This window comes from Esox lucius, chromosome 11, assembly GCF_011004845.1.
Source record: "Esox lucius isolate fEsoLuc1 chromosome 11, fEsoLuc1.pri, whole genome shotgun sequence".
Classification (NCBI taxonomy): domain Eukaryota; kingdom Metazoa; phylum Chordata; class Actinopteri; order Esociformes; family Esocidae; genus Esox; species Esox lucius.
Window position 1 is genome coordinate 9361355 of NC_047579.1, and position 26861 is coordinate 9388215.

Genomic DNA, 26861 nt, shown 5'->3' on the forward strand with positions numbered 1-26861 from the left:
TTACAGAGCAGATCTGCAGGTTTTTATCACTGGCAACAACCCCAGGAGACCTTCCTCTGATGTAGAGTATTTCTTCAGGTCAAACACATCAATCTCCTCTTCTGAAGTCAGTATCACAAAGGCCAGAGCTGACCACTGTGCAGGTGACAGTTCTTCTCTGGAGAGACGTCCTGAACTCAGGTATCTCTGGATCTCCTCCACTAGAGAATGGTCATTCAGTTCATTCAGACAGTGGAACAGATTGATGCACCTGTGATACAAATTTGAAATTGTGAAGCAATATATGAAGTTATTATTTTATATTACATTCATATATTCATTTCTATGGTGGTTTCATTTAGTATGCTGTGACCTAGGTACATGAGTAATTAACAGATCATAGGTCCTCTGTTTATCTGTTGAAGAGATCTTAGTTTGACCAGAGAATGACCCGGCATCTGTTCTTTGTTTAATGTGTGAGTAATATGAGTTGAGGGCGGGGCCAGTGAAGAAGCTACAAAGACGCCTGTTGTACCTGGATTCTTTGATTACTCGGAGTGAGGTCATACTAGATGGCTGTATATCGATTATCCCATGCGAATGTAAAAATGTAAACATCTATATAGAACTTTGGACTCAAGACCGATTACATTTTCTTTTACACACCTCTCTGAAGAGGGATTCTCCCTGATCTTCTTCTTGATGTACTCGATAGTTTCTTCATGGCTCTGTAAGCTGCTTCTGGTCTTTGTCAGTAGACCCCGTAAATGCTTTGACTCCAGTGAGAGACCCAGAAGGAAGCGGAGGAAAAGATCCAGGTGTCCAGTCTTACTCTGGAAGGCTTTATCCACAGCAGTCTTGTGAAAATCTATTTCAAGTATTTTCCTGAACTTAGTTTTAAAGGAGGTTGATTTTATTTGATCCAATCGATTTTTATTTTTGTTGTTGAATGAGAGAAACACATACACAGCAGCGAGAAACTCCTGAATGCTCAGATGGACAAAACAGAACACCTTGTCCTGGTTCAGCCCACATTCCTCTTTAAAGATCTGTGTACAGACTCCTGAGTACACTGATGCTTCTTTGATATCAATGCCACACTCTTTCAGGTCTTCTTCATAGAAAATCAGATTGCTTTTCTGTAGCTGTTGAAAAGCCAGTTTTCCCAGTGTCAGAATGCTCTCTTTATTCCAGTGTGGATCTGTCTCTTTTTTTCCATCATACTTTGCATTCCTGTGTTTGGACTGAAACACAAGGAAGTGTGAGTACATGTCTGTTAGGGTCTTGGGCAGCTCTACTTTATCATCTGTAGTCAACATGTACTCAAGGATTGTAGCAACGATCCAACAGAAGACTGGTATGTGACACATGATGTAGAGGCTCCTTGATGTCTTTATGTGTGAGATGATTCTGCTGGCCAGGTCCTCATCACTGAATCTCTTCCTGAAGTACTCCTCTTTCTGTGGGTCATTGAACCCTCTCACCTCTGTGACCAGGTCAACACACCCTGAAGGGATCTGATTGGCTGCTGCAGGTCTAGTAGTTATCCAGAGGAGAGCAGAGGGAAGCAGATTTCCCTTGATGAGGTTTGTCAACAGCACATCCACTGAGGTTGACTCTGTGACATCACAACAGCTCTTGTTGTTCTGGAAGTCAAGGGGCAGTCGGCACTCATCCAGACCATCAAAGATAAACAGAACTTTGTATTTGTTGTAGTCAGAGTTTCCTGCTTTTTCGGTTTCTATTGAGAAATGATTGATGAGTTGAATCAAACTGATTTTTTCCCCTTTCATCATATTCAGCTCCCTAAAAGGGAGGGAAAATACAAATTGGACATCCTGATTGGCTTTTCCTTCAGCCCAGTCCAGAATGAACTTTTGCACAGAGACTGTTTTTCCAATTCCAGCAACACCCTTTGTCAGCACAGTTCTGATAGGTTTGTCTTGTCCAGGTATGGGTTTGAAGATGTCATTACATTTGATTGCTGTCTCTGGTCTTGCTTGTTTCCTGGTGGTTGTCTCAATCTGTCTCACCTCATGTTCATGATTGTCATCTCCCTTTCCACCCTCTGTGATGTAGAGCTCTGTGTAGATCTTATTGAGGAGGGTTGGGTTCCCTTGTTTAGCAATACCCTCAAATAAGCACTGAAACTTCTTCTTCAGATTAGATTTGTGTGCAGGACAAATCAAAGCAAGCTGACCTGAAGGAAGAAATAATACAGAAAAGTGTTTCTTTAAACAATGACAATACAGTATATAAGTCTCTTAAATCTTTCTTCTTTGTTAAATGATTAAACACATCACTATTAGAAGACAATGGCCCTCATTTATCATTCTTGCGTAGAAACGGGCCTATATGTTGGCGTAAGATTTAGCTTACACTCCTCTCACCGCCTGAATTATGAAGCTGTGCGTACCTTTAAAATCCAGGTGTACGCAATACCTGCCCTTGATAAATGCCGCGGCTGAAAACGATCGTCATTAGAATAACACGCACCTATATATTCAAGTCTCCGCTTCCCCCACACCCTCATTTTACGCCACGGACACACAGAAGACGGCAAAAAAGAGAAACTTCTCTGACGTGGAGATTGAGACGATCACCAGGGAGGTAGAAAGAAATAAAATTGTTTTATTTGGCAGTTTAAAAAGCGGAATAAAAGATGATGATGTGATGTGGAGTACCATTCATTCACATTAATAATTGCATGACAATTTGTAATATTCGTCTTATTATTTTATGATATTTATTATTAATGACGTTTATTGTAATTTAGAAGAAGAATGTCGTTATTATTATTATTTCTATTATTATTGTTATTATTATTTAAAAGAAGAAGAATGTAATTTTTATTATTTTGTCAGTCTGAATTATATTTTGGTCATTAAAAGCCTTTTATTACTGAACCCAGTCCGTGCGCAACTGCCGGGCCTAACCCTGAAACGTCATGTAAAGCGCACAGGCTCGCATCTGAAGGAATACATATAAATCAAATGCTTTGGTAAAGTCACACAAATTAAACATTTAAGTCCATGTTGCACAAAAATAAACACTAAAGTTTGTAATTATTATGTTGTTGGTTTTTTTTTTACAGTGGGTCATAATATATCATATCTTTTAGTTTGTCAGTGCGTTAGGATTTTTGTTTCTGCGCATTTCCGCACGAACTCAAAACGTGCGTACACCACCTCCTGAGCTGGCGTAGGATTTGAGAGTGCCGTACGCCAACGTCCATATTGATAAATCTCAAAGTCACCGTGGTTTGGTGTACGCTGGAAATTTGATGTACGCACTTTTGATAAATGAGGGCCAATGTGTTCTCAGCTACATACAGCTTTTAAATATTCCTCATAATGACACATTCAACAGAAATGTCAGACAATTCTTACTTTTCTCCAGTGTGTCAGCAAGATGCTTCTGGTTCATCTTCCTCAGGACATGCAGTGTGATCATCAGAGCCCCCTCTTTGGCACTACTCTCCTGCTTCTCATCTTCAGTGTCCAAACCTTCCTCATCCTCCCTCTGACTCTCAAAGCCTTCTGGGAGATCTGAACTCAGCATTGTCTTGAACCTCTTCAACTCTTTCTTCACAAATGTCATGATATTCTGTTCAAGTAACTGAAAGAAGCAGATAGAAAATGTTCACAACAGACGGAATTAAAGTTAATTAAATATCAAAACAATATTAACAAATGCATGAAAGACTGACAGATAAACTTCACTTGAGGTAAACGTAAAGAAATGTACATACACTGAATATGTAGGACAGAGGTGTCTGATTACTCTGTACAGATTGAACCTTGAGAATCCCTGACTCTGATCTCTCCTGTTGGTCTCTGTGGACAAAACATGACATTACATCTATACTTCCCGAGTGTGACTCGTACACATTTTTGTGTTTTCACTTTCAGGAATAACAACTTATTTTTTGTAATTCTAAATGTTTTCCTAATCTTTAATCTAAAACTTAACCCTAAAGAAAAAAAAGGTTCAAGTAAAAATGGGAAATAAAGAAACAAATGAGAAAGTAGAAGTAGAGATGTGAAAATGGGTCAAAAAAGGAGGAAACTAAAAAATGTAGTAATAAACAGTATTACTCATTTAATGCAACATCGACTATTGTAGCTCTGCAATAGAAACATGCAGGCTCTTATACCCCTTAATCTCAAAGTTAAACACCACAACACAAAGTGCATCATAAACCTTGACCTGGATATTGTATTGTGAGAAGAAGTGAGTCTGACCTTTCAATATAATTTGCATTTGTCAAGGCTACTATACGATTTTAACCATTTGTAAAAAAGGTGTCAGTAGTCATCTCCTAATGTCAATATATATATTTGTATTTCTTGTGTCTAATAAAAGCAGATTACATGTAAAATGTAGCTCTGTGTGTATGATAGCTATAGCTGACAATAGCTTCAATGCTAATATACATTCAAAGTATAAAACCAGAAAAGCAACCAGGCAAGCCCAGGTCAGCTGGACTGCAATTAGAAGTGATGAATGTAGTTTCCCTCACTGGATTCAAACCAGGGTCTCCCACATGACAGGAAATGTCTTTAACCACTATGCCACAGAGGTAAACATTTGCCAACTGTCCGTATAGCGTCTCGACACACATTACCATCAGGCCTTGTTTGAATATTTCGCTAGACACCATTAAGCATTCTGTTAAACTGACTAACGTTTCTTATTAACTTTACTTTCACCAAAAAAAAGCTTCTATGAACTGTTGCCACTTGCCATTTTAACAGCTTATTAGCCAGTAATATGCTTACTATTTAATAACTTAGTACTTGGAATAGCCATAAGTATTGAGACATTTCTGGCGAGACTGAAGATGAACACTGCCAAAGCTATTTCATTTCATGGCATAACAATATTTGTTTATCTTTCATTCAGGAATTACATTGATACAATTACTATCAAAACAGGTGACAATAACTGTGAAAAGTGAAAAGATGAGAGAATCGTGGAAACCCCTACTGTTTTACTGCCGAAGGGGATGTGATCTAACCTATAATACCCTGCACCGAGGCATACTTCAAAAATCCACCAGAAATAACTATTATAACCGTTTACAGTTTTATTTTAGGGTTACTATAACATAGCTACTAAAGGTTGTAGCAAGCAAAGTTTATATCTATTCCTTAACAAATCCTAATGCATAATTTGTTTTGACAGTGACAAGACTTGAAAGCGGGACATCTTGCTTCAAAGTCCACGTCTCTAACCACTATGCTATTTAACAAGGGTCAGTCACTCACTCAGTAAGAGACATTTGCTCTTCTTGGCCGGCTCACCTGGTCCAAAATCATCTGTGAAAAAGATTTCTGGTGGAAGTGGTTTTAAAAAAGTCAACGTGTGTATTAGCTGCACCCATGTATTAACCATGGTGGTTAATTTTTTTTTCTAAATACACGTATAAGGCGAGGTTTATAAACAGGAAATTACGATAATGGGCCTCAGCACGCCTATGTAGATATTCCAATAAAAAATCTGCAATGTTTTAAATAAGGTATTATAGATAATTTAAACAACCATATGAGAGATGGAAAAGTGTGAAAGAGTTATCTTTACTCTGTTCATTTAAAGGTTTTTGTGAAATGTATGCACATTGTAAAGATTTGTTTTGCCTGTAATGTATTTTTTGTTAAATGTTGAACCCAAGAAGACAAGCTGTTTTTGTACCATCAGATAATGGGAACAAATAAACTAATAAGAGACAATGTTGACAATCACTGACCATGACCCATGAGTTTTTATTACCTTTGATGTGTAGAAAAGTCTCCCAATCTGAAATGTGTTGGTAGTGTCATAGACTTGTCACTCTTTATGGTCAGACAGCTGGGTGCTGGAGAGTCTGGTTTCTTTTTATGGTCCCTGGAAATAATACAGTTAAATGCAATTCAACAGGGTTTTTGTTCATAGTGGACTTTTTTGACACAGTGAGCCTCTCTTGCTGGACTCTATAATTAATACTGAACCCAGATACTGGGACCCAGAATGTTGTCTATATAGTGGACTCATGATTGGTATTTGGACAAATTAAGAATCTCTGACACTTAACTGTCTTGTTTAAATATTTTGTACAACTGAGGATGGAATTGTTATATTACATGCATCAATAATTAATACACACATGGAAGCCAATCTATTTATTATTTATTACTAAAACACCTATAGGATCAATATTAAAAACAAACCTGGAAATGATTGGTTAACAAAACAATAAACAGAAACACCATTGCGCTGTCTCTCTCTCACCCTGAATCTACTTTTTTGAAACTGATAGGTCGGTCCATGACTGGTCCACAAGGCTGTGCTGGTCGCATTTGAGTTAATGTGGTTTCTTATTCTTTGATTGAGTTCTATATGCTTGTTTCAATTAGTGTCACCTTCCTTGTTTATCTGAATATTGTCAACATTACCTTCCCCTGCATATTGCAATGTCTTGATCTGGAGGATATCGTGGAGGAATAACTCTAAAAAGGATCACTTACACTGACCGGTAATGTTACTTTTACCCTCCGTGCTGGGTTGTTTACAGTAGTTGCCCCTTACAAAGAAGCGCAGCTTGACGGGTGTAGCAACAGTAACTAGGATAGGTGGGGCTTTTGTGAAAGGTCAATTATGACTCCTACGTATATTGTAAAAGTGTTTGTTAAATGTATGTACATTGTAAAGATTTGTTTCGCCTGTAATGTATTTTTTGTTAAATGTTGAACCCAAGAAGACAAGCTGTTTTTGTACCATCAGATAATGGGAACAAAATAAATAAGAGACAATGTTGACAATCACTGACCATGACCCATGAGTTTTTATTACCTTTGATGTGTAGAAAAGTCTCCATCTCTGAAATGTAAAGGTTGATTCATAGACCAGTCACTCTTCTTGGACACACAGCTGGGTACTGGAGAGTCTGGTTTCTTTTTATGGTCCCTGGAAATAATACAGTTAAATGCAATTCAACAATGTTTTTGTTCATAGTGGACTGTCTTAGTAGTTTGTTGTATATTGACACAGTGAGCCTCTCTTGCTGGACCCTTTAAATAATACTGAAGGGACCCAGAGTGTTGTGTATATAAATAATACTGAAGGGACCCAGAGTGTTGTCTATATAAATAATAATGAAGGGACCCAGAGTGTTGTCTATATAAATAATACCAAGGCAGGACCCAGAGTGTTGTGTATATAAATAATACTGAAGGGACCCAGAATGTTGTGTATATAAATAATAATGAAGGGACCCAGAGTGTTGTCTATATAAATAATACTAAGGCAGGACCCAGAGTGTTGTGTATATAAATAATACTGAAGGGACCCAGAGTGTTGTCTATATAATGGACTCATGATTGGTATTTGGACGAACTAAGAATCTCTGACACTTAACTGTCTTGTTTAAATGTGAAAATTAGTCAGCTACAAAAACAAACTGAGAATTATTGTATTAAATGCACCAATAATAAATGCACACATGGAAGCCAATCTATTTATTATTTATTAGTAAAACACCTATAGGATCAATATTAAAAACATACCTGGAAAATATTGGTTAACAAAACAATAAACAGAAACACCATTGCGCTGTCTCTCTCTCACCTTGAGTCTAATTTTCTGAAACTGATAGGGTTATCCATAGACCTGTCACTCTTCATGGACACACAGTTGGGTACAGGGGAGGCTGGTCTCTTCTGCTGGATTACCCTTCAACACAACAAGGTAAATATTCAGTAATCTTTGTACTCTGAACTCAGATGGGGAAAGCTATTCTAAAACCAAATTATAAAATGTTTACCTATTAGCTGTAATGTCATGTTCCCCAAAAATACTATTTTTAGAGGCAGTGTCCCCCTCCTCGCTCTCCCCAGAGAGACTCATTTTAGAGGCAGTACTCTTCAGTCTATCTTCTTAGACCTGTAAGCACATAAAGGAGAAAAACACACACTTCCTGGATCAAGACTCATACTGTAAAGAGTAGAAGACACAATGTCGGAATCAGATACAAACTGAAGAATGACACAAATTACTGTACTATGATCACATATATAATATTCAGTAACAAACCTGGAATAAAATTATTCTTTGACTTCCCTTAACATAGATTTTACTGATAAGACAGACCAACTGATTCACATCCTCTTTGAGAATGTGGGCTGACTAACTAAACTGAAGTAGCAGCACTTGATAATGACTTACTCCAAGTTGTTGTTCTCTCTGCTTTGTTCTTTGAATCATCAGTATGAAATCATTGGCTTTATTTTTTGTTGTTTAATGATTAAATGAAAATGTTATACCGCTCCGTCTGATCAAAATGGATCCTGTACAGGGACCTGTGGTCGACCTGCACTGAAATCCTCACAAACAGACGTAAGTTAATACATGTATTATATTGTAATCCATACCAATCTCCTGACTAGTTTATGTCTTCCACCATGATGTCCTGGCTAGTTTATGTCTTCCACCATGATGTCCTGATTAGTTTATATGTCTGTCACCATGATGTCCTGACTAGTTTATATGTCTGCCACCATGATGTCCTGACTAGTTTATATGTCTGCCGCCATGATGTCCTGACTAGTTTATGTCTTCCACCATGATGTCCTGACTAGTTTATATGTCTGCCGCCATGATGTCCTGGCTAGTTTATGTCTTCCACCATGATGTCCTGACTAGTTTGTCTTCCACCATGATGTCCTGACTAGTTTATATGTCTGCCACCATGATGTCCTGAATAGTTTATACGTCTGTCACCATGATGTCCTGACTATTTTATATGTCTGTCACCATGATGTCCTGACTAGTTTGTCTTCCACCATGATGTCCTGACTAGTTTATATGTCTGTCACCATGATGTCCTGACTAGTTTATATGTCTGTCACCATGATGTCCTGACTAGTTTGTCTTCCACCATGATGTCCTGACTAGTTTATATGTCTGTCACCATGATGTCCTGACTAGTTTGTCTTCCACCATGATGTCCTGACTAGTTTATATGTCTTCAACCATGATGTCCTGATTAGTTTATATGTCTTCAACCATGATGTCCTGACTAGTTTAATGTCTGCCACCATGATGTCCTGACTAGTTTGTCTTCCACCATGATGTCCTGACTAGTTTGTCTTCCACCATGATGTCCTGACTACTTAAATGTCTGCCACCATGATGTCCTGACTAGTTAAATGTCTGCCACTATGATGTCCTGATATTATCTATGACCCAGCTATAGATAACTCCAAGGTGAAGTTGCCTGTGTCTCCTCTGTTTCTTCCATTTTGGCAGGACAGAGACCACGGGCAGCTCAGATCAGGAGGTATGTTAACTCTGACCAAGAACTATGGTTGCCCTGACAGTGTAGGGAAGAAGGAAGCAGGTGTTCTTCCAGGATAACCTTGTACTTGGCTGGATTCATGCGTCCTTCACAAAGACAAATCTGCCCAATTCTAGCCTTGCTACAGCATCCCCAGATCATCACCGATCCTCCACCAAATGTCACAGTGGGTGCGAGACACTGTGGCTTGTAGGCCTCTCCAGGTCTGTCTAACCATTAGTTTGACTCGTCAGAGAAGATGACCTTACTCCATTCCTCTACGGTCCAATCCTTATGGTCTTTTGCAAACTTCAGCCTGGCTCTTCTTTGCTTCTCATTGATGAAGGGCTTTTTTCTAGCTTTGCACAACTTCAGCCCTGCCCCTAGGAGCCTTTTTCGAACTGTCCTCACTGTGCCCTTCACCCCAGCTGCTGTTTGCCATTCTTTTTGTAGGTCACTTGATGTCATCCTACAGTTGTTGTGACATTTTAATGAGTTGACGGTCATCTCAGTCAGTGGACAGTCGTTTTCACCCTCTGCTAGTATGTAGCTTTGTTGTCTCCAATGTCTGTGGCTTGACCTTGTTCTTATGAACCGCCGTCTTTGAAACCTTCAGTATGGAAGCAACCTGACACTCACTGTATCCCTCTGCCAGTAATGCCAGAATTTACCCCTTCTTTTCCTCACTCAAAGCCTTTCTTTTGAACTTCTGAATAGTTATTCAAATACCTTTGAGGTACAACTTGCACTGTTTTTGACATCCAGCTGGTCCTATTGCAAGAGCTTAGTGATGACCACAGCAGTGGTTATATGGTTCAGTTAATCACCTAATCAGTACCTCATTAGGTAAAATGAGGTGTGCCTGTGTTGGATTTTAACAGACACTGCAATATAATGGCTGCTATACATTAGATAAAGATTAGGAGAGGTCTCTTGATTTTTTCCAGAACTGTATATTGCCAATTATCCAAGAGTATTCAATCTGTTGAGCACAACTATAAATAATCATTAGGATAATTTAATCTGGTGTGTTAGTGCTGGGCAAGTACACAACTGTATAAACAATGTGTTTCCAGGACAAGCATTAGGAAACATGTAAACCTATTCTATTAGGTTGGTTGTTGGAGGTAAAAGCCTTGGCTTTGTTGTCAAAAATACATGTACCTTTCAGGTACCTCAGCTTTAACCAATGTTAAGTTGTAGAAAACCACTGTGAAAGGGTTATCAAATCTACTTCAAATCAGATCCTTTCTCCATCAACACTATAAAACTGCTGCTTGTCTGCAACTATTAAAAACTGATCTACTTACTAGTAATTTATTTTGTTATGTTCTCTCCTTAAGAATAGGTTCTGTTTCTGAAATACAAACGAATACAGTACATTTTTCCAAGTATCTCCAGTTTAGAGTTTTCCACCTGGTTGTCTCAAAAAGGATCCTAGGCCAAAAAAGAACAAACTACTTTCAGTTTCATCTTAGTTTGTTCACCCCATCCTGATGAAGTGTTGAATTAGTATTCCTCACTAGATGGCAGTAAACTGTTGCAATCTAAAAGCAGAATGTGTTTATTCATTATAATCCTGCAAAGGCTGAAACATATTGAAAAGTCAGTAACAAGTTTCATTGTCTCCATTGTTTAGTAGTGTTTTCTTTCTCTGCTCTCTTCAGCGTTGTGTCTTTGTGTTTAATATAACAAACAAAAGCACTATTAGACAACCATACTCAAACTAACTTAGTCTACAATACCAGTCACTGTGGCAGCTAGATGAAAAAAATTATCCTGCCAGTTTCTTACCAGCCTAAATGTTTCTGAAATAATGCATGTATTCTAAGAAACAAGTATTGCTGAATTTTCATAAACTTTTGTGACTCTTTTAATCAAAAGTGAGACTTAACACCATGTTTCACGGTTACTAACATTGTATTGTTTGTGAATTTGATGGTGTTACCATTTTTGTTAAGAGTTTGAACTGCAACTGCTAGCAAATACTAGTCAGGTCCAATCTAACAGTGGACAGATGTTCTGAAAGAAAGACAAGGGCACTGGTAAGCTTCTCACCCTTAAAGTGGCAGCTGGTTGACCAAAAAGTTAGATTGAGTAACTGTTGTACAGTTACATGATGGTGCTTTAATTTATGTTCTACTACAGGCAAATTGTCAGTGGAAAACCTAATTTATTATGGCCGCAGTTCCCAAACTAGGGGTCGCAACCCATGAATGTTCGCCTGATATGAAAATGGTGTTGCGGGAGAATTACGTCTGGGTGTCTGAGTGACTTTGTCTCATTCTTTTACATCACAAAAACTTGGCATTTTAAAAGGGGTGTGTAGACATTTTATATCCACTGTATATTGTGATATACATTGGCTATACATTGTGTAAGGTGAAGGGGCATAGACAGCAACAATAATTTGCTATTAAATTATTTGCTATTAAATTTGCTATCGAAACCACAGAGACAAACTGACAACTTTTTGTTGTGAAAACTGAATTGGCAGTACAATTTCTTAAGTGTTTCGTGCTATGAAGTAGTGAGTGTGTGGCTGGAGTTCACTATGTAGGCTACACAGTACGAGTGGTTGCACGGTTTGGTCGGTAGCGTATTTCCTTACAATGTCCCGAAGTGTACAATTTGCCATGATATTGAAGGAACCGAAAAATGTCAATTCAATGTCTATTTACACATTCAGTGATTCTTCATTATTTATTATAGTCATCTATACCTACAGTGGGGAGAACAAGTATTTGATACACTGCCGATTTTGCAGGTTTTCCTACTTACAAAGCATGTAGAGGTCTGTAATTTTTATCATAGGTACACTTCAACTGTGAGAGACGGAAACAAAAATCAAAAATCCATAAAATCACATTGTATGATTTTTAAATAATTAATTTTAATGCATTTTATTGCATGACTTAGGTATTTGATCACCTACCAACCAGTAAGAATTCCGGCTCTCACAGTCCTGTTAGTTTTTCTTTAAGAAGCCCTCCTGATTTCCACTCTTTACCTGTATTAACTGCATCTGTTTGAACCCGTTACCTGTATAAAAGACACCTGTCCACACACTCAATCAAACCGACTCAAACCTCTCCACAATGGCCAAGACATGTGGCCAAGAGCTGTGTAAGGACATCAGGGATAAAATTGTAGACCTGCACAAGGCTAGGATGGGCAACAGGACAAGAGGCAAGCAGCTTGGTGTGAAGGCAACAACTGTTGGTGCAATTATTAGAAAAAGTTCAAAATGACGGTCAATCTCCCTTGGTCTGGGGCTCCATGCAAGATCTCACCTCGTGGGACATCAATGATCATGAGGAAGGTGAGGGATCAGCCCAGAACTATACGGCAGGACCTGGTCAATGACCTGAAGAGAGCTGGGACCACAGTCTCAAAGAAAACCATTAGTAACACACTACGCCGTCATGGATTAAAATCCTGCAGCGCATGCAAGGTCCCCCTGCTCAAGCCAGCGCATGTCCAGGCCCATCTGAAGTTTGCCAATGACCATCTGGATGATCCAGAGGAGGAATGACAGATGGTCATGTGGTCTGATGAGACAAAAATAGAGCTTTTTGGTCTAAACTCCACTCGCCGTGTTTGGAGGAAGAAGAAGGATGAGTACAACCCCAAGAACACCATCCCAACCGTGAAGCAGGAAGGTGGAAACATCATTCTTTGGGGATGCTTTTCTGCAAAGGGGACAGGACGACTGCACCGTATTGAGGGGAGGATGGATGGGGCTATGTATCGCGAGATCTTGGCCAACAACCTCCTTCCCTCAGTAAGAGCATTTAAGATGGGTCGTGGCTGGGTCTTCCAGTGTATCAAATACTTTTTCTTCGGCTGCTTGGTGCCAATATACGTCATGCTCTTGGAATGCCATTTCCAAACAAGATAAGCATGAAGGACAGTACTCATAGGCAGAGTATCCACCCCCTCTCTCCTGACCCTCTAACTAAAATCACCCAATGCTTCCAGAAGTTGCCCTTGTCCCAAACGGGGCACAACAACTCCCATCTCCCCTTCCACCACACTTTTATTGTGGTTAGAACCTTAAAAATTCAATAGCGTCTGAACCAAAAAACGAATCCTCCCCCGAGTTGGAATATACCACTTTTGTTGTCATAGCACACTTTTCATAGACTCTATTGAATTTCTAAGGCTAAACAAAAAAAATAATAATGTACAATAAAAAAAAAAAAAAAAGCCATAGATTGTAGCCCATCCTCCACCGAGTCAGAATATAGCACTTTTGTTTTCATGGCACACTTTTCGTAGACGCTATTGAATTTCAAAAAGCTAACCTCAAAAATGTGCTAAATATTTTCTAAACATGAAAAGCTGTAGCCCAGTGAGCAATCGCTGGCGCGTCGCCACAGCTATAATGTCGTACAGCCAGCGGGCCACCAGATTTTGCCTCTTTTCTCCTGATCTCAATTTGCATAAGCTAATTTGCATCTCAGGCAGCTTTCCACCAGCGGCCCGACTGCGTTACGCTGGCGGCTAGCCGTCGAAAAGAGGGCGTGCACTTTAGTCTGCTGTATCTGCTTGTGTTGCCATTTTTTCCAGCAGAGATGTTATTATACCCCTTCTAATCTTGTACTGATTATTTGATTTATTTTAATATTATAAAATCTTAGTGTACAGAATTCTGGTCAACATTGGTAAAGGACCTTTGTGTAGACAGGCACAGTAAACACATCTCGCCATTGCTTACCATAATATTTTCACGAACTAATGGCCATTTTCACTACATGGTACCAGCTCAACTCGTCTATAGCCTTGACATTAATGCTTCATGGGGGACAGTTCTTTACTGTGTTTAAACACCGCCGTGTCTGCAGATGGCGTAATAGTAGCGAATTGCGCATTTGTAAGGCAAGACCTTACAGACAGTCGCCATTTGGATTCCACGCTGTTGTACCGTGCGAATTGGACCATACAACATGTGGATTATCACATTGTTTTACTACAATTTGATGAACTCCCGAAACAAACGAAGATCAATGATTTTTTTGGACATCAGACCGAAAATTGTTGAACGCCGAGTCACCTACATCTATGGTGAGTTCTGTTCTGCGATATTATAAATAACTAGTGTTAAGTGTTGTTAGGATACTGAGTAAGAACGTAATGACTGTTTTGTATTAAACTAACTGTTTGCAATATTATATTAACATTAAAATTCTTTAGTCAAGTTACTGTAGCTGAACGCAAGTTTTAAACCATTGGCGGGAAAACAGGTTATAGAAACTGAGCTTGAGCCTGTGTGTGTCTTATGCTGCCAGTTTTTGAAACTTATTTTCTAAACATTACGTTCAGGTGATGACGTTTTCTGTAGTTTTGTTGCAATGTTTTCTTGGTTTCACCATATTTACCTGTTCACTAACTTACATGTTTTTTTTTTAGGATGGAGCAAGCACAGTACTCCAAGGCACCAGAGAGGTACTCCAAGCCACCATAGAGGATGGCTACATTGGTAAGTGTGGGTTCATTCACTTAACCCAGATGCTTGACTTATTAAAGCATGTTGCTTCTAATTTTATTTGTCAATTTCAATGTATTTTTAAAGGCAAGAAGGCAGAGGTAGGGGGAAGTTTTAGCTCTGCACATGAAAGTAAGAATGAACATTTTGGTGGACACCAAGATTTGACTTCTGATTGTAAAATAACCAGATATTTAGGACTGAATAATTAAATGTCTGTCTTTACTTTCAGAACATTTGGAGATCAAGTGGCTGACTGAAGAGAAGGTCGAGCTGAGGGCACAGCTGACTCTACAATCAGGTAAAAACAAGACTATAGTTACACTAACATCTTGTCATAATGAAACTGCATTTGTCTTGAATGTCATGCAATTCTCAATCATGTCAGACCATTTAAGTATAATATCTGATTACTGTATTACAGGAGCCATAAGGAAGAATCTTTCCAACCGGGATGCCACTGATGAGGCTGTCCAGAACCAGGTCCCCAGGTACCAGAAAGGGGCAGATGACCGTGCAGGTGGGAGATGTCATGACGGTACAAGGGTTCTGCCGTTAATATGAATGGCATCTCCAGCACAACCAATATTGCTGCTAAGCTGCAGTACTGTATTTTTTTTTTAATGCTGCTATGTACAGTGTTATATATATTGCAGATTGCATTATCATCTTAATATATTTATCGCTCTGTGTGAATGTTCTTAATTCTGACTGTAGTTGTTGTGTTATGCCACCATTCATAAGCTTATTGCACTGATGTATCTGTGATATTCAATACCTATCGATTGCTGCTAAGTCATACATATGTATATTACTGCCATTCTTGCCCTTGTTTATTTTGTATTGTATTATGTTTATTTTGTACTTTCACATTCAAATACTGTAATTTTACTATCTGTTGCTGGAAATGTTTTCTTGCACTATTTGATTTTGTAACACTTTTATTTCAATTCATTTGCACATGTTTATTTTGTATGCTTGCTGTATAATGCATGTTTTTTTGTATGCATCTTGCACTATTTGAAATATATAGTTTCGATTTTATTCAGTTCGTTGTCATTTGTGGTATGACCAAAATTATTCTAGAGGATTATAATAAATAAAACCTAATATTGGGGTGTGAGGCATCCCGCTGGGTTTATTACATAAAAGCATTTATCGCACTGGCGGACCGACTGCGATGCGCGGTATAAAGAAAAGCGACTGCCGCTGGCCGGACGCTTTGCAGAAACGCTCGGCGGACGCAGCGGCCAAAAGCTAGTGGTCCACTGGTGTGTTGCCTGCTGGGAGATTGTAGCCCATCCTCCACCGAGTCCAAATATACCACTTTTGTTATCATGGCACACATTTCTTAGATGCTATTCAATTTTTAAGTTTCTAACCACAATAGAAAACAATATTTTGGAAAAATGAAAAAGTCAAGAAAGAAATTGTATTCCACCTTCACTTTATCATTTTGTTGTCATATTACACTTTTCATAGACACTATTGAATTTCTCAGGCTAAAGTAAAAACTATTCAAAACAATTTCCAAAAACTAAAAGCCGTAGATGCATGGCAGCCCGTCTTCCCTGGAGGCACACATTCACCCAGAGACCAACAATGGTGCTCACAGGTGTGTTAAACTACCTTTAATGTCTGCATTACGTTATATTTGTCAGAAAGCTCATGTGAGGTCTGAGTTAAGGGTCAATCATTTATGTTGCGCTGCATGTGTTATGTAGACAGTAGTAGCTTTTATCTATTGCATATTCGTATACTGTATAAGTGTATTTGCTTAAGATCAATAGCATTATTAGTGTTTGATTAAAGTCCAAGCAGTTATATTAGTCAGCTTTCATTCACAGTCAGTGTCTTCATGAGTAAGAGGATGGGTGGCAGTGACATTTTTACTTGTTGGGCAGCCTCAGAAAAGAACAAAAGTAAGTTGAGAGCAGTGAGAAAATGAGTACCAGTCAGAAGATAGAAGGGTACAGTAGTACAAGCCATATGTCAATGTCATACCCAGTTAAATAGGACACTCTACTTTCAGGAGAAATGGTTTAAGATCATTCTTGTCTCCATTACAGTCCCTCTGTCAAGGGCGTCCTCTGTTTCTATTGTGCTAAATATTTTGCAGCACAAAAGTCTAAACTCGCATCAAAAGCAGATTCAGCTTTTGTCAAGAATAGCTTTCAAAATTGGAAGAAGGCCCTGGAGAAATGTAGTGCACATAAAGACAGCAAAGTGTCACAAATTAGGTGTGACGGATGTGACTCCATCGGATTCAGGAGCCAAAGCCTGTTAATGTGCATCTTTCACGTGAGCTTGTTGGAGGTGTGAAGTACTTGGCGCGACAAGATCAGGCATTTCGAGGCGCTGATAAGGAGAGTGGGAATTTCAGCCAGCTTCTAAAGTACAAGGCAGAGTGTGATGCAGAGATGATGACCAAAATATAGCCAAGATGGCATTTGATGTGATGATGCGTCTAGGACAACTTCTGTCCCAACTTCAAGGACAAACCTACGACGGTGCCACAAACATGGCTGGACTATTGCAAGGGGTCCAAGCCATTGTGAGGAAAGAACAACTGCTGGCTTTGTATTGTCTGTGGTCCACACTGTGTGAACTTTGTTACGCAGGTTGCCTGTGTAGCCTCTACAACAGTAAGAGATCCAATGGGTCTGGGGCATGAATTGGGGGATTTCTTTAATCAGTCTGGCAAGTTCATGGTGATTTTCCAGGAAATTGCTAATTCATAACATGGTTTCACCTCATTGAAACATCTCTGTCCCACCAGGTGGACTGTTCGCCCCTATGCAATTCAGTTTCTCAGCCAGTATGAGTCTGTGCTGACAGACTTGAAGAAATGGCTAGTGTCAGATGCAGCTCATCTGACACTTCAACTGAGGCTAATGGCCCTCATGGAACCTTTCCAAAAGGGAACACTGTGCTAAGCTTGTAATGGCTGAATAATGTGGCTAGGCTTGTAATGGTTGAAGAATGTGCTAGGTCTTGTAATGGCTGATGGGGAGTTGGAGTGCTTGAAAACCTCCCTGCAGCTTAGGTAACAGTTTCAGGCATGTTGGAGGCTGTGGACCAGGTCAAAACAAGCATGCAGGACAAGCAAATGCAGGAGCATTTTGCTTGTGTTGTTTGCATGAGCAACTGCTATGGCAACAAAGTTGGACCTACAACCTATTCAGATGCCTCATATCCACAAACTTACAAGGCATTACACTTTGTCAGGTTGCAGCCCATATCCTTCCAGATGCCCAGTCTTTCTACAGAGCCCAATTCTACAACATCTTAGACAGTGAATGCTCAGTTCATAGAGAGGTTTGATCAAGCTGGATTCAACAAGCTGCAGCTGCTTCAAAATGTGCTGCTACGTGGAGATATGGACAATGTAGACTAATGTGGGTGCAGCTGGCCATGTTTGGGGCTAATTACACGTATCTAATGAGCTCAGATGTTGCTAGCATTATTCTGGAAATGCTGCCAGAGGTGAGAGGACTCTTCAGTCAAGTGGAAGCTTTAGTAAGGCTTCTGCTATTGTGAAAAAAATTACTTAAAAGTTAATCCCATCAGTAAGTGATTGTTTAAATATTACCCCCCCACTCCCCCGACCGACTTGGTCCCACCCCTCAATGTTGACTTCATGGCTATGGCTATATGATAAACACAGTCTGATGTGTGGATTGTCAGTTCCTGCTGCTAATTTCATCCCAAGTCAAGTGCTGCTATAAACACTCTAAACACAAACAATATTTGTATAACAGCTCTCATAACATGCTTTTATTAGACTTTCAGTAGACTTTCAGTGGATTAAATTAACTGTCAGTTCAATTAATTCAATTCAAATAATGGGTTGGCTACCATCTTCGCCCCATTGCCATATCCTTCCTTTATGTAATTATTGAATACTAGAAATACATCTTTTTTTTTATGTGATGGGGTGTGAAATAATTACAATTGAATTACAAATGTTTTTTTTGTATTAATCAGCAGAATGGAGTCATCACAATCTTTGAAAACTGAGCCTACAACTGGACTGTTGCAATTATTACATAACTGCCTCATCATAATTATTTGAGCCAGATCGCTATTATTTTGCACAATATTTTGATTCCAAAATGATATGAATTATCTCTGTTTCTATTGGATGTGTAGCCCCATGTGACATGCTCTGTGGAAATGTATCGATTTACTGAAACTCGTTTGCCTCTTAATTTCAATATGTTTAACCTCCCTGTGTCCACATATGAGGACACTATTTTTAAGCTTCCTGCACCATGTACTTCATTCTGCTATGTCATGCAATAAAATGCTAATTAATTATTTAATAATCATACAATGTGATTTTCAAGATTTTTGGATTCCGTCTCTCACAGTTGAAGTGTACCTATGATAAGAATTACAGACCTCTACATGCTTTTTAAGTAGGAAAACCTGCAAAATCGGCAGTGTATCAAATACTTGTTCTCCCCCCTGTAACATTTAGATATAAATTTAACATTTAGATTTAACATTTAGATATAACATTCAGATATAACATTTAGATTTAACTATAACAATTAGATTTAGATATAACATTTTGATTTAACTATAACATTTAGGTTTAACATTTAGATATAATATATATATAATTTCTGTCTCAAATGTGAGGAAAATGCGCTAAATGTGAGGAAAGTGAGCTAAATGTTGAAAATGTATCAGCTAAAAAATTGTAACCGAACTTTTACATTCGACACCCCATTGTAACGTAGCCTGATTTTGCATTGACATAATAAAGAGTAGACGCCGCATTGGCTGCTGGGCGCGACAATGCCAGAGCACTGTGCAGCATATTCCTGCTCAATTTGGCGGACCATCGAAAGCAGGGCTCGGGGGATTACTTTTCAAAAGTAAGATTTAACTGTACCGTACTATTGGTTGTATTTTGTGACTAGAATATTACCAGAGAGTTGAGAAGGAGCAAGGATCTTTGATATCACTGTACTGAAATCATATCCAGCTAGCTAGGCTATGTTTACTGCACCAGCCTGTGTTCACCCAGCGAACTGAGACTTGATAAGTCTTATTCTATAACACTGACTTAGATTACAACTGACACAAGAATGCTATTGTAGAAATAAAGCAAATATTATAGGTATAACATTGGCCAGCCAATTTCACACAAGTGGCACAGACTGTATATATACATATATATTTATATAAATAAAAGACGGTATTATCATTGTTGGGCAATACTAGCTTAGCTAGTAACTTAGTATTTTGGTGGTAGCTTCAATATTTCCAGAATCAAGTAACTTATCAGTAGTAGTAACTCCTTTATTTACCGAGTAGCTTGGCCACACAAGCTACTTTTCTTGTCATGTGAAATTAGCACAACTTAAAGTAGCTTCCTATGTAATGAACTAGCCTACTGCTGTGTTTGTGTTACTTAGCTGGCTACATTTGACTGGGTGGTAGCTTTTGTGTAGTGAAGCTTTATTCATGACAGAGTAACTAATAGCTTAACTCACTGCAATTTCCAAGTAACTTGCCCAACACTGTGTATTATTCACATGTAATTCACCCTAACAAAAGTAAGTTACCTCTCATGTCTCATACCCACCACATTTAAAAAAAGGCAACAGAACATCTGATAGTAGAATGGTTTTCAAACAAGCTTATTTTTTAGTTCAGCGGTATGTGCTCACCTACAGGTTCAGCCAAGATCAATTGGAGCTCCTATTTAATTCAATCAGAGCGTCAGGTAGGGTTGGTGTTCTTTTAATTACAATTTGGAAAATATACCTAATGCATTTCTTTATGTCTTGTGAGTAATGTATGTATTGTGTGCCTGTTTTCCATACAAGGTGGCTGGAATAACAATCAATCAATCAAATGTATTTATAAAGCCCTTTTTACAACAGCAGTTGTCACAAAGTGCTTTACAGAGACACCCGGCCTTAAACCCCAAGGAGCAAACAACAGTAGTGTTGAATTTCAGTGGCTAGGAAAAACTCCCTAAGAAGGTCGGATTAAAGGAAGAAACCTAGAAAGGACTCAGGCTCAGAGGGGTGACCAGTCCTCTTCTGGCTGTGCCGGGTGAGATATTAAGAGTCCAATTGGAATAATAAATAAATGTATCTGGGCTAAATCCAGAGTCTATTTGATTTTAGACTAGGTCAGAAGTATGACCAGGTGGACAAGAACAGGGACAGCAACGGGCCCCCCAAACCAGGTAGTCCGCAGGTGTGGACCAGGACCTCATCTCCTCCTAAAATTTAAAACGGGAGGAGACTGAGAAAAGTTAGTAGTGCATTCCTCATATTCCCCAGCACAATAATATAGCAGCGTAACACCTTGGAACTGAGACGGGGGGGGTCCGGTGGACACTGTGGCCCTACCCGGGGGAGGCCCCGGACAGGGCCCAACAGGCAGGAAATCAATCCACCCACATTGCCAGGCATCAACCAAAGGGACACCCACCAACCGCAACCCCCCTGAATGAGGGCCGAGTATTGCCAGCAGAGTACAGCCCAATTGCACAAATGCGCAACAGAGAGTCAATAACAAGCCAGTGACTCTTCCCCCGAAAGGCATTGGAGGGAGGGCATCGCAGTGGTGACGAGAGCCCACCTGGCAAGACAGCAAGGGTGGACAGTATCAAGCCTACTGGTCACCTTCACGCCCCCGGGCCAGGCTACACCTAATTATAAACCGTGCTGTAGAGATGAGTTTTTAGTAGACACTTGAAAGTTTGCACTGAGTTTGCATTTCTAACCATAATTGGCAGATCATTCCACAGGAGTGGAGCTCTATGAGAAAAGGCCCTGCCGCCAGCTGTTTGTTTAGAAATTCTAGGTACAATTAAAAGGCCTGCATCTTGCGATCTAAGGTTACATGTAGGTATGTACGACTGGATCATTTCATAAAGGTAAGTAGGAGCAAGTCCATGTATTGATTTATAGGTTAAGAGTAGAACCTTAAAATCAGCCCTAACCCTAACAGGCAGCCAGTGTAAGGATGCCAGGACAGGAGTAATGTGTTCAAATTTTTTTGTTCTAGTTAAGATTCTAGCATTGCAGTAATCTAGTCTAGAAGTACCGAAAGCATGGATACATTTTTCTGCATATGTTTTTGATAGAAAGTTTCTCATTTTTGCAATGTTTCGAAGATGAAAATAAGCAACTCTTGAGACATATTTTACAATCAATTTGCATGCCAGTTCCAGGCCATCTTCCGCTGCCTGATGGTTCGTGTGGTGTCTCACCTGTGTAAAGCACTATATAAATATAATGTATTTTTTTTAATTATTATTTTAATAAGGTGCTGAGTGCTGCAGAGAGGGTGATCCGCCAAGCTTCACCAATACAAGCTCCTAAGGTGTCAACAGTCACACACATCGTCCGGGAGGAGATTGGAACGGAGGATGTTTTTCTGCTTGGGGAACACATTGAGGAGACTGTTTGGCATCGACAACCATCATTGACTTGTTGTCATTGGTTGTGTCTGTGTTTCTCAAAATAAGGCTGCACCACATTACCAAACTCACCTCTCTTGAACTGCAGAAAGGGAGCACGAGGAAGAACTGTCCTCTTTCAGGGGTTTTAGAGCGTGTGCATGTGTGTGGTTCCACGACAATTCAAGACTTTAATCCTAAATTCCAGCATCCCAAAACGAATTCTAAGCTTTATATCTGTACTTTAACCTTACTCATCACACATAGTATCTATCTGTCATCATTCTGACAAGATTAACACTGAAACTGAAAGCAATGTCTAAAAATGCCTGGAAACAGTGGTCTGTCACATTATATGTGAATACTGCTGTAAGTGTTGGTGGGTCTGTAAATACCTCTGTTTGTTTGTGTTTCATGAACTCTAGCCTCATGGTGTGTGTCTCCAGGAATCCAAATGTTGGTCTCCTTTGCCTTACACTGGATTTGCGAGATTGTGTGTAGTGAAGTTTCTTTACATTATGTGTTTGTGTTTGTCTTAACCCTGATCTCTTTCCCTCTGGGTTCTGAAAAGCACTTGTAACTGTGTTTTGAAAACTGCTACATTAAGTTTGCAGACTTTTCAAGGGAGTTTCAACAAAGTAAATGTGCAGTTTAAATGAAAACTGTCACTTTTAATTGTATCCTGCTATTTTAGACTGGGACCCATCTGTGTATGTTGGGAGGGGGGCTGTGAAATGAGAGAGAGAAATATATATATATATCTGACTTTACTGCCATTATTTACACATTAGGTGTTTCAATCAGAATGATAGTCAAACTGGAAATGACCCTGTTTTTGGGGATTATGTTCACAGTTTTGATCTCGGACGTCTGGTCCCTTTATATCATATATCAGAATATTCTATTACTGTTAAGCCCACTATCAATATTAAAATACGCCAAACCATGTGTCCTGTATCATAGCTACATGTATGACCTTTGCAGCAAAAAAAAAAACGCGTGAAAATCAGTAAGGTATTCACTGAGGTATGATTTATTAAATGCGCTGACAGGTCGTTTCACCTGCCAAAACAGATTACACTGAGAGGAGCGGCGGACCGATCCAAGATGGCGGCCCCACGGCTCTTCAGCGCCAGTAGGCAGTAGCGGTCGATGCGGTGTCTACTCTTTATTATGTCTATGGTCGCATCAACTTTACGCCGGATTTACACCGGGCGCTTCTGCTGAGCTTTCCGGCTCCGATGAGGTTTGGTTCCGTCCTCCAAATAATGTTATACCCCACCGGGAGCATTTCAGAAGCGCGGCGCTGCAAGGGAGCTGTATTGGCGTGATTGCGAGATGAATAAACAATAATATACTACTTTGCCTGTCCAATGTTGAAATAATTTTGTTTTTGTATTTTTTCCTTGATTTTGAGGGTTCTAACATGACGTTCTTCTGTAATTCCAGAATTGTAAAACATATAGGCAAGTAACAAAAGCTTAAAATCAGTCACATTTTTTAAAAACTTACATAAACTAGGCCTACCTGAAACGCATCTGTACCATGTGTAATTATTTCTTGATATAGCAAATAATATCTCACAGGTCCTGTCCTGCGTAATGCAAGTTTACTGAACATTTTAATGAGTTTTTATGATGTATAAATACTGAATGGCATAAGCAGGCTAATTTTCAAAATCACATAGGCCTATTATAAGGAAGACAATTAGGTTATAATACTCTTTCTGTTGTAGTTAGGAATCTAGCAGCCGTGTGCAGCACTAATAGAAGTGTATTTATTAATTTGTCTGGATAACCGGAGAGAAGAGCATTGCAGTAATCTAGTCTAGAAGTAACGAAAGCATCATGGGACGATTGAAACGCCTTGAATTCCTACAGAGACAAGCTAGAGTGATTACATTCACTCTGCACATGTTCACTTAGACGGTCTTCTTGCTTACACAAAAGTTGTAAGCAAGAAGATTATTAGAATCACTGTTTTTAAGCTAAAATTAGAGATCACTAATGTGTTAATCTAGCTGTCAGACTAGTACAGGTGAGGTGAAAACATTGCTGGTGAAACAAGGCGTTACAACCGTGCCAGAACTTTCCTTCATATTTTAAAAACCTAAATGCCTGCATAAACTAGATCAAATGCTAAGTTAATGATAATCAGTTGCATGCTAATAGTCAATGGCAAAATCAATTCATTTAATATTAACATCGCGTTTTACCGTCTGTATTGAATAGTCTGTGTTGAATGATAGACAGTTTGAAGCATTGAGTGACCCAGTCTGTATATGTGATAGAAGTTATTCATGAATGTTGAGAATTTTCCAGTCAAGACTTACGTACAATTAAAATTATATTTAGACTGTAAAAGGTGGCATTTGGCACATTACAGGGAGTATCAGCCTTGCATCAAATTACGCCCCCCAAGCATGAAACCGCACAGGGCGTGTGTATGGAAATCGTGCAATTAACATGCTCTGTGGCATGTATGAAAATGCTGAGCAGTCCCAGTTGATTTTGGATCAAAATGGCAAAATTATCCAAGAGACTTTGAAAGAGGGTTCATTATTGGGGCACGGATGGGAGGAGTTTCCTCACAAAGACTGCTCAACTGGCCAGTGTTTCAATAGGAACAGTGACTAAAGTTACATCTGCATTTACAGACGAAAAACAATCTATTATGGCAGCAGTTCCCAAATAGTGGATAAGTGAACTTAGTTATTGTGGGTTACTGTGTGTAAATAAAGACGTATGTTTTATGTGTTTCTATTTCAGTCTGTAAGGCAACAAAAGGTGAACATTTTGGAACGAGTGAGGACTTTCTATATAGATCTGTGGGACAAATATCAGTAAATAGGTTGAGCAACAGGAAATAGTCTCCTTAATTATGGTTTGAAGCAGTGATTTCAAACTTTTTGTCCAGCGACCCACACTTTCAAAATGACAAACCATCGCGAACCAAATGACATAAAGTGTTTTCACACATACCGTTTTCCTATCTTTATGTTAATTATTTGTAGGAGTATTAACAAAACTCGTTCTAATTGTCAGGAGTAATAACACAACATACATTTTCTTTTCTCAATATTGACAGTACTGTCACAGACCTGTGTATTGTAAAAACATTATAATCACCAAAATAACCAAGATCAGACTTTGAAAAACACTGGTCTAAAGCGCACATCCATGGCCGTGATGCTCGTGCATTACTGCGATAATAATAATAATAATACATTATATTTTTATAGCGCTTATTTAATTATGTAAGAGAAAAACTGAAAATCAATTTCCCAGGCAAGAACGTCAATGCAGGACGTATCAGCAAGAACAGCCCGTCGAGAACTACACAGAGAGGGATATTAAATAGTAACCCCTCATTAAGTTTTCTTAAATTTTCTTCGTTGCACATATAGTATATAACATGACCGACTTCAATAACAAACATTCCCCTCATTCCTCTTAATTAGCGGTGCAGTTTGCCAAGTCATGGCGAATGACGAACGGATGCAAACTCTAAACATCTTACAGATCATACTTCGCTTCTTATAAAAAATTTAAACTGTGAAACTTACTGGAAGATGAACGCACACAAATAACGCAGTCCTTTCTTGGTTTCGGAACGAACTTGATCTATTTCATGTCTTTAAACCGTCCACAGAAGATTAGTAGGGAACTTATGGTCGTTCGCGAACCAATAAAATAAATAGTTTCGAGTTTTTATTTCCATCAGCGTCTTGTGAGCAACATGGAATGGGCGGAGTAAAAGGCCAGCAACAATTGCAAATACACAGTGTCCCTTGATTTTTTTTTTGCATTTATTTACTCTACAGAGTCTCCTGAACATTTCCTACAATACATTCACAGCGGCGTATAGAATAGTTTTTTCTGTATAGCGCAATATGTATTTCATTTCCATTGAGTTACATTGTGGCCAATAGGATGGGTGGAGTAAAAATGCCAGCAACAATTGCAAATACACAGTGCCCCTTGATTCTTTTGCATATAATTACTCTATCCACTTTCCTGAACATTTCCTTCTATACATTTTTACAATATACTCTAAGTAAAGTGGCAAAATCAATTAATTGCATATTATTAACATCGCGTTTTACCGCGGACATTACAGATTACAATTCACAAATGTATATTACAATGTGTAAACAGAAAATACAATTTACAAATGAATGTAACATCCACACATGTCTCATGATCTGCAAATAAAAAACACGATCCACAAATATATTTCACTACACATAAATGCATTCCTTTCTACTTGTACCTCAAAGCAGGGATTTGAACATATGAAAAATGATTTGGGATTATCCCTTTGAACAGTAAATTCACTATTTACGGATCAAATTATATTTGTGGATTGGTTCCTATTTGTTTGTAACATTTTTTATACTACATAAAAATGTACAATTGCACAAATTCTACAAATACTTAATGATCTGTAAGGAAACGCGGTTCACAAATTAATTCAGAATCTTCAAACAAACGCGTTTAAAATTCACAAACAAATACTTCACCATCTGTGAATATGAAACACGATCCGCAATCGGAATTCACAATATGCAAACTTTTTTCATCAGGTGAAGAGGTATTTGTGAGTGACATCTGAGTTTGTTGAACGTATCATATTTGTGTATAGCAACC

At 38.9% G+C, this 26861-nt stretch overlaps 1 protein-coding gene across 1 annotated transcript; it reads right to left on the reverse strand.

The window, feature by feature from the left end:
• LOC106024501 (NLR family CARD domain-containing protein 3-like) lies at positions 1–25881 on the reverse strand. Its single transcript, XM_034295672.1, has 10 exons — positions 25778–25881; positions 7781–7899; positions 7585–7689; positions 6811–6924; positions 5752–5865; positions 3731–3815; positions 3369–3597; positions 646–2179; positions 216–250; positions 1–101 (listed from the first exon to the last, which is right to left on the reverse strand). Exons 2-10 carry the CDS (start codon positions 7861–7863, stop codon positions 1–3), a joined length of 2400 nt encoding a protein of 799 aa, XP_034151563.1. The 5' UTR covers positions 7864–7899; positions 25778–25881.
• Positions 25882–26861: the final 980 nt, after the last annotated feature.